Below are 10,123 nucleotides of genomic sequence, written 5' to 3'. Positions count from 1 at the left end.
GAGACTAATAACAATGATACTAGGATCAATAAAGAATCCGCGGACAACGGGACGGTAGTCGTACGCACTCGCAAAAATCTAAGTCGGATTCTGTGTTAATATTCGCTGACCGTAAGGAGTAAATCCTTTTTGTCGATGAGACCGCAAGAGAGAATGACTTTCCGTCCCGGTGATACCTCAGAGGAAAACTATGATGGGGCGTGTCCAAGGACACGAGTTCATCGGATTCGTCGGGGATATCCTACGTTCGGAAAGTAAGGGAAATTGACGTTGCTGCTAATTGGCCAATCTCCATATCGGTAGTTAGTAAAGGATGCTAGCCGCCCTTGAGGGAGGGTTGCTAGTGGGAGACGTCGTTCGTGGAAAAATAGGTCTCTCCTGTCTTCCCGTAACTGGGACAAAGACTGTGCATCTGTTGAAGAATTTTAGGTAACTAGATATTAGTGTTTATGACGGCCCTCGTGCTAGTCGATCACGTACTGTGGAGACGCGTCAACATCTGGTAAACATCCTGCCCGGAGAATAGGATCTGCGTGTGGCAAGCTACGGGACAGAAACCGCTGGAATGTTTACTGCCAAGTGCCGCTACGAATCTTTCTTTTAAGGAGTGCTATAGGATTACTCAATGCCTTTGTTAAATGGAGAGTTGGTCCCGTTGACCGCGGCCACGTTCGGCGACCAATTATCGAATTGAGCCCGAGCTCATTGTCACAAGACTTAAACAAATACAATTGGTTAGAATGACGGCAAATCGTTTAGTTACAACTGTAGATTTTAATTACAATGTTTCTATGGATCTTCCCGAGGTTTCAGAGGGGAGGCACCGGTGTCACCTTATCTCCGACAAGTATAATTTTATAACGTATTACGTTAGATAGAATAACGTAATAACGTATTACGTTATATAGTATAACGTTATACCGATTTACCTTATATAGAATAACGTTATAACGCATGACGTTCCGCAGAATAACGTTATAACGTATAACGTTATATAGAATAACGTAATAACGTATTATGCTACATAGCATAACGTTATAACGTATTACGCTTTATAGTAGAATTTTACAACGTATTACGTTATACAGAACAACGTAATAACGTATTATGTTATACAGTATAACGTTATATCGTATCACGTTATATAGTATAACGTTATACCGTATTACATTATACAGAGTAACGTTATAACGCATGACGTTCCCCAGAATAACGTTATAACGTATTACGTTATATAGAATAACGTAATAACGTATTATGTTATATAGTATAACGTTATAACGTATTACGTTATATGGTATAACGTTATACCGAATTACATTATATAGAGTAACGTTATAACGCATGACGTTCCGCAGAATAAGGTTATAACGTATAACGTTATATAGAATAACGTAATAACGTATTATGTTATATAGTATAACGTTATAATATGGTATAACGTTATAACGTATTACGTTATACAGTATAACGTTATAACGTATGACATTACATAGAATTAAGTTATAACGGATTACGTTATATGGTATAACGCTATAACGTATTACGCTCTATAATATAACGCTATACGGTATAATGTTATAACGTATTACGTTTTATAGCATAACTTCATATCGTATTACGTTAGACAGAATAACGTAATAACATATTACGTTATATAGTATAATGTTATAACGTATTACGTTAGGCAGTGTAACATTATAACGTACTACGTTATAGAGTATATCGTTATAACGTATTACATTATATTGTGTAACGTTATAACGTATTACGTTAGGCAGTGTAACACTATAACGTAGTACGTTATATGTTATAACGTTATAACGTATTACGTTACGTAGTATAACATTATACCGTATGACGTTACATAGAATAACGTTATAACGTATTACGTTATACAGTGTAACGCTACATCGTATCACGTTATACAGTATAACATTATACCGTATGACGTTACATAGAATAATGTTATAACGTATTACGTTATATAGTATAATGCTATATGGTATAACGTTATAACGTATTATATTTTATAGTATAACGTTATAACGTATTACGTTAGGCAGTGTAACATTATAGCGTACTACGTTATAGAGTGTATCGTTATAACTTATTACGCTATATAGTATAATTTTATAACGTATTACGTTATACAGAACAACGTAATAACGTATTACGTTATATAGTATAATTTTATAACGTATTACGTTATATAGTACAATGTTATACCCTATTACATTATATAGAGTAACGTTATAACGCATGACGTGCCGCAGAATAACGTTATAACTTATTACGTTATTCACTATAACTTTATAACGTATTGCGTTGTGAAGAATAACGTAATAAAGTATTACGTTATATAGTATAACGTTATGACGTATTACGTTATATGGTATAATGTTAGAACGTATTACGTTATATAGTATAATGCTATATGGTATAACGTTATAACGTATTACGTTTTATATTATAACGTTATGACGTATTACGTTAGGCAGTGTAACATTATAACGTACTACGTTATAGAGTATATCCCTATAACTTATTACGCTATATAGTATAGTTCAATAACGTATTATGTTACACAGAACAGCGTAATAACGTATTACGTTATGTAGTATAACGTTATAACGTATTACGTTATATAGTAGAATTTTATAACGTGTTACGTTATACAGAACAACGTAATAACGTATTACGTTATATAGTATAATTTTATAACGTATTACGTTATATAGTACAATGTTATACCGTATTACATTATATAGAGTAACGTTATAACGCATGACGTGCTGCAGAATAACGTTATAACTTATTACGTTATTCACTATAACTTTATAACGTATTGCGTTATGAAGAATAACGTAATAAAGCATTCCGTTATATAGTATAACGTTATAACGTATTACGTTATATAGTATAATTTTATAACGTATTACGTTATATAGTACAATGTTATACCGTATTACATTATATAGAGTAACGTTATAACGCATGACGTCCGCAGAATAACGTTAGAACTGATTACGTTATTCAGTATAACTTTATAACGTATTACGTTAGGCAGTGTAACATTATAACGTACTACGTTATAGAGTATATCGTTATAATTTACTACGCTATATAGTATAATTTTATAACGTATTACGTTATACAGAACAACGTAATAACGCATTACGTTATATAGTATAACGCTATAACGTATTACGTTCTGTAGTATAACGCTATATGGTATAACGTTATAACTTATTGCGTTTTATAATACAACTTCATATCGTATTATGTTAGGTAGAATAACGTTACACCGTATTACGTTATACAGTATAACGTTATAACGTATGACATTACATAGAATTAAGTTATAACGTATTACGTTATATTGTATAACGTTATATCGTATTACGTTTTATAGTATAATTTTGTAACGTATTACGTTATATAGGTATAACGTTATACCTTATTACATTATATAGAGGAACGTTGTAACGCATGACGTTCCACAGAATAACGTTGTAACGTATTACGACATATGGTTTAAAGTGATGAAGTATTACGTCTTAGAGAATAACGTTCTAACGTATTACGTTATACAGTATTATGTTATACCGTATTACATTATATAGAGTAACGTTATAACGCACGATGTGCCACAGAATAACGTTATAACTTATTACTTTATTCAGTATAACTTTATGACGTATTGCGTTATGAAGAATAACGAAATAAAGTATTACGTTATATAGTATAACGTTATGAAGTATTACGTTATAGAGTATATCGTTACACCGTATTACGGTACACAGTATAACGTTATAACGTATGACATTGAGCAGAATTAAGTTATGGAACGTATTACGTTATAGCGGTATAACGTTATAACGTATTACGTTATATAGTATAACGTTATAATGTATTACGTTATATAGTATAACGTTACACCGTATTACGGTACACAGTATAACGTTATAACGTATGACATTACATAGAATTAAGTTATAACGTATTACGTTATATAGTATAACGTTATAATGTATTACGTTTTATACTATAATTTTATAACGTATTACGTTATAAAGGTATAACGTTATACCGTTTTACATTATATAGAGGAACGTTATAACGCATGACGTTCCACAGAATAACGTTGTAACGTATTACGACATATGGTTTAAAGTTATGAAGTATTACGTCTTAGAGAATAACGTTCTAACGTATTACGTTATTCAGTATTATGTTATACCGTATTACATTATATAGAGTAACGTTATAACGCACGACGTGCCACAGAATAACGTTATAACTTATTACGTTATTCAGTATAACTTTATAACGTATTGCGTTATGAAGAATAACGTAATAAAGTATTACGTTATATAGTATAACGTTATGATGTATTACGTTATATAGTATAACGTTACATCGTATCACGTTATACAGTATAACGTTATAACGTATGACATTACATAGAATTAAGTTATAACGTATTACGTTATATGGTATAACGTTATAACGTATTACGTTATATAGTATAACGTTATAATGTATTACGTTATATAGTATAACGTTACACCGTATTACGGTACACAGTATAACGTTATAACGTATGACATTACATAGAATTAAGTTATAACGTGTTACGTTATATAGTATAACGTTATAACGTATTACGTTTTATACTATAATTTTATAACGTATTACGTTATAAAGGTATAACGTTATACCGTTTTACATTATATAGAGGAACGTTATAACGCATGACGTTCCACAGAATAACGTTGTAACGTATTACGACATATGGTTTAAAGTTATGAAGTATTACGTCTTAGAGAATAACGTTCTAACGTATTACGTTATATAGTATAATGTTATACCGTATTACATTATATAGACTAACGTTATAACGCACGACGTGCCGCAGAATAACGTTATAACTTATTACGTTATTCACTATAACTTTATAACGTATTGCGTTATGAAGAATAACGTAATAAAGTATTACGTTATATAGTATAACGTTATGACGTATTACGTTATATAGTATAACCTTACATCGTATCACGTTATACAGTATAACGTTATAACGTATGACATTACATAGAATTAAGTTATAACGTATTACGTTATATGGTATAACGTTATGACGTATTACGATATATAGTATAACGCTATATGGTATAACGTTATAATGTATTACGTTTTATAGTATAACTTTATATCGTATTATGTTAGATAGAATAACGTAATAACGTATTACGTTATATAGTATAACGTTATAACTTATTACGTTATTCAGTATAACTTTATAACGTATTACGTTATAAAGAATAACGTAATAACGTATGTTACGCCGCCTAAAACATCCGCACGCCAGTCCGCGCGACCGGACAGCGGTTGCTGTCCTGCGTAACGTCACTTCGACCCTCAATAAACCTAAGGACCCACCATAACTTTCACTTCCCTGCATTGTTTCGCCATATGTATTCAATCCGTTGTCTTGAAGAATTTCTAAAGCTTAAAAATATGCTCGAAACACAGTCGGTTTTAGAGGTGTCCTTGGGTTTATTAGTCGCCTTTAAAACACGGAGAAGGCGGGTATGCACCCATTAGGAAAATCCGAATAGCCCTGTAATAAAACAAGCTAGGTTTTTCTCACGCGCACAGTCATCTACGCACCACGATGGTAGGAGATTCCCTACTCATCCCTTCGAGCAGTAGTGCAGGTCATGACCAATCGACACCGCGGATCGCTACCCGCACTTTTCCTAACGAAAGTGGGATCAACGAATGCGCGTTCTTTAGGCACAGGGGCACACCCACACCGAACTTTTCTTCCGTATTAAAAAAAAGAGCGACAGACAGTCTACCAACGAACGCCTAACGCAGCAGTCTACACATAGCGCGAGAGTTGCATACTTCACGCACATCTTTTGTCGGTTCTCGGTGTTGTCGAACATACATCTTCTCTCCTAAACATATCACAGTGCTAAGTCCATTGACACATTAATTTCCATTATAAGAGCCCTGCTCTAGCGTACATGTCTATGGCATCTTCGTGCGACAAGTTGTTAACTATTTATTTCTCTACGTCAGTGTAACTAAGTGTTGGAAATATATACTTTATAATACTGTGAATCCCAGTGTTATACAAATACAATCACCCCTTATTATCTCAACGGAAATCAGGGGATCGATCAATTCGTGGTGTCGATTGTTATAATCGTAACGGGGATTTACGACCCCCGTTGACGTCTATCCTCGCGGTTACGTCTCCCCGCGATTGGTCGAAATTACAACGTATTACGTTATATAGTATAACGCTATATGGTATAACGTTATAACGTATTACGTTTTATAGTATAACTTTATAACGTATTACGTTATAAAGAATAACGTAATAACGTATTCCGTTATATAGTATAACGTTATAGCTTATTACGTTATTCAGTATAACTTTATAACGTATTACGTTATAAAGAATAACGAAATAACGTGTTGCGGAATATAGTATAACGTTATAACGTATTGCGTTATATTGTATAATTTTATAACGTATTACGTTGGATAGAATAACGTAATAACGTATTACATTATAGAGTATAACATTACACCGTATTACGTAATACAGTATAACGTTATAACTTATGACATTACTTAGAATTAAATTATAACGTATTACGTTATATGGTATAAAGCTATAACGTATTACGTTTTATAGTATAATTTTATAACGTATTACGTTATATAGGTATAACGTTATACCGTATTACATTATATAGAGTCACGTTATAACGCATGACGTTCCGCAGAATAACTTTATAACGTATTACGTTATAAAGTATTACGTTATATAGTATAATTTTATAACGTATTACGTTATATAGGTATAACGTTATACCGTATTACATTATATAGGGAAACGTTATAACGCATGACGTTCTGCAGAATAACGTTATAACGTATTACGTTATAAAGAGTATCGTAATAACGTATTACGTTATATAGCATAACGTTATAACTTATTACGCTATATAGTATAATTTTATAACGTATTACGTTATACAGAACAACGTAATAACGTATTACGTTATATAGTATAATTTTATAACGTATTACGTTATATAGGTATAACGTTATACCGTATTACATTATATAGAGAAACGTTATAACGTATTACGTTAGAAAGAATAACGTAATAACGTACTACGTTAAAGAGTATAACGTTATAACGTATTACGTTATAAAGAACAACGTAATAACATATTACGTTATAAAGAATAACGTAATAACGTACCACGTTAAAGAGTATAACGTTATAACGTATTACGTTATATGGTATAACGTTACACCGCATTACGTTATACAGTATAACTTTATAACTTATGACATTACTTAGAATTAAGTTATAACGTATTACGTTATATAGTGTAACGTTATCACTTATTACGCTATATAGTATAATTTCAGGACGTATTACGTTACACAGAAAACGTAATAACGTATTACGTTATATAGTATAACGTTATAACGTATTACGTTATATAGTGTTGAAGTGGTTACCACTTCTAAGAAAACTCTACAGCTGGTCTTTTTTAATTTTCTCAAGCACTGAAGCCATCGACAGCGTGTAGACAAAAGACTGCGACGAAGTCAGGCCATAAACAGTAAACAGGCGACGTTGGCTTCGGGGTTTTTCAGTTATTAGGTAACACAGCTAGCTTGCGGATCTGGACCAGCTCAAATTGTATTTTTACTTATTACACTTCTATTTAAATATATTTTCTACCCTACAATTTATCCACGTGTTTTCTCTGTTTACACACCGAACAACCTCAACAATACGCTATTGATTATTTCCTGTAAATGAAGAATTTTAATATAATGTACAAAATATATAAAATTTGGCATTAAAATTGTCGCACATATATTTAAAAATTAATTGGATTAAAGAATTTTTCAAAATTTCTGAGAATGTAAGGCCAACGTAAGATTTTACACGGAACTAGTTTCCATTTTCGCGCGTAAGACTACGTCATAAAGACAGAGGAGGGGGTATAGACAGCGGACTTCAGACGCGCAGCGTAGACTTCCCTTAGTCATCTTACGGCTGTGCTGTGAGGAGGGTGTTTTGCTCGGTGGTTTCAAATCCTTTGTGTGCAGTTGTGTGAATCTCTTCTGTTTTGTTCTACGACAAACACGAGCCGGATACAGGTTAGTATACTTTTTACTTATTCAATAATTAGGTGAAATAGTTAAGAAAGCATGACGAAGACAAAGGAGAGACTTCCAAAACCGAACGCCGACAAGCCAAGTGAAACTGAACGGTTAGTAACTTGGATTAACAAAGTTCGCCGCAAACAATCAAAGTGTCGCCGAAACCGCAGACGCGATTTACGGATTGAAGCAATGCTGACGTGCGCTCTTTCCAAAGCTGAAAATGATTTACGCATCCGGCGATTATCAACAGCCTCAAAATGGGAGGATCTTAAAAAACAATGCTTGAAGAAGGTAAATTATACAAATTATGAACTCTACAATGGTGAAGACACGGAAAATCCGGGATCGTCTCAACAGAATCCCCGGGAAGAAGAGCCATCGTGTCCTGAATTGAGCAGTTTAGACGATTTCATGTCTAAGTTGGCAGAAATAAAAGTACCGTTACAACGCTGAGGTAGCGGGAAAAATGCAAGCGATTAGGTTTGAAAGACCTAACTGTGACTACTTTGACAAGAGGATTTCTCGCAACGTTTTATCTACCAAATGCGTAGAGATTTCAACAACTATATGAAATCTCGAGCGATTATGGAGCACCGTGTGTTACGTCGGTGCTGCAGGAATAGAAATCGCATTACTATCTTGATGTATATATGGATATTTTTTGTTTGCAGTCTCACCGTTCGAGATGGCATTGGGACAAGCGGAGGGAGTTGGTGTTCGCAACGATGCTGAAGCGTACTGCACGCTCGGGGACCCCATGTTCTCCAGTCTCTGCGCCTTTCGCTGGCTTAGTTTATATATTATATTGTATGCATTGGTTTGGTAATATACGTAATAATGAGCGTTCGAAGTATGTTCGAAGAGTGTTTGATCCGATATTTTTTATTTTCAGAAATATATACTTTGCATGCCTTATAGTTTAAAGAAAATTTGTATAGTGCCATTCTTAGCCTGTAGATTTAGTAGCATTGTTTCTAATATTCTGCCCCATTATTCTGCACAAGATTTTGTATATTTGCTTTAATGTTGATTAACAGTTTTGTAGACTTTAAGAAATGAAATGAAATTAATAAATTTTTAAAAATGTTTCTACAATTTTTCTGCAATCTCTAGTTCATATTAATGGCAAAAGTGCTTCGCCCCGCATACCACATTAACAAATTTCTGCGCAAGAGACCCGTACATGAACCCAGGCTGTTGGCGGTCATCGGCAACATTATTTGGCCTGTCTGTGTATGGGATAAGGGGCGACGAGAGAGGATTGGTACGGCATAAGGAAGGGGGGAAATGTGTTTCTTTTTAGAAAATCGTGCATGAAGTTTTCTGGCTGACGAATGGGTTGCACCATGATCAAGTTGTACATAAACGTATCATCTCTCCGCGCTTCCGTATCTTGAACATCCAAGCATCAACTAATTCGAAAATCATCTGACGCGCGAAACTCATAGGCTTATTGTGACGTACTACAGCAAATTGTAGCAAATCTTATTTGGTGGGCTCTAATACCTTTCGTACGTTATCTGGGCAAATGTGTTTTCTCATGTCCGGGAAGTTTTTTCATAGCTTGTACCACCAGGTTGTATGCGAGTTGTCGAAGCACACAAGACAAGCCTCCGGTGAATATCAATAAGGAGAGACAGCGCTAGGGGTAATGGCCCCTCCTAACGCCAATTCAATAGTCAGGAAATATTAGGACTGGCTAGAACCAGAGAACGAGTGAAGGGGGTGCAACTGAAGTTAATTCATTAGAGAATCCTGGAGCACCTCTGTCATACGCGTCGGGCGGTCATCGTGGAGTTTTAGTCGGTAAGAGTCCGACACCACTCTGCTGTTACGCAATTACTGCAACAGCGGAGTGTCCATGAGGATTTCTCCACGTAAAAAAAAAAAAAAAAAAAAAGAAAAA

At 34.0% G+C, this 10,123-nt stretch overlaps 1 protein-coding gene across 1 annotated transcript; it reads left to right on the top strand.

Annotated features, from left to right (window-relative positions):
• Positions 1 to 8,262: 8,262 nt before the first annotated feature.
• On the top strand, positions 8,263 to 8,717 carry LOC117239839. The gene has a single exon (XM_033505670.1). The coding sequence runs from the start codon at positions 8,263 to 8,265 to the stop codon at positions 8,668 to 8,670; it is 408 nt and encodes a 135-aa protein (XP_033361561.1). The 3' UTR covers positions 8,671 to 8,717.
• The last annotated feature ends 1,406 nt before the right edge of the window (positions 8,718 to 10,123 follow it).

The sequence above is a fragment of the Bombus vosnesenskii genome, unplaced genomic scaffold, assembly GCF_011952255.1.
Source record: "Bombus vosnesenskii isolate JDL3184/JDL3185 unplaced genomic scaffold, Bvos_JDL3184-5_v1.1 scf7180000014344, whole genome shotgun sequence".
Taxonomy (NCBI): domain Eukaryota; kingdom Metazoa; phylum Arthropoda; class Insecta; order Hymenoptera; family Apidae; genus Bombus; species Bombus vosnesenskii.
This window is presented reverse-complemented; position numbering and strand designations above follow the sequence as displayed.

What these genes read in the sequence shown, in the direction of transcription:
- LOC117239839 (XM_033505670.1), top strand. Translation starts at nt 8,263, where the DNA reads ATGACGAAGACAAAGGAGAGACTTCCAAAACCGAACGCCGACAAGCCA.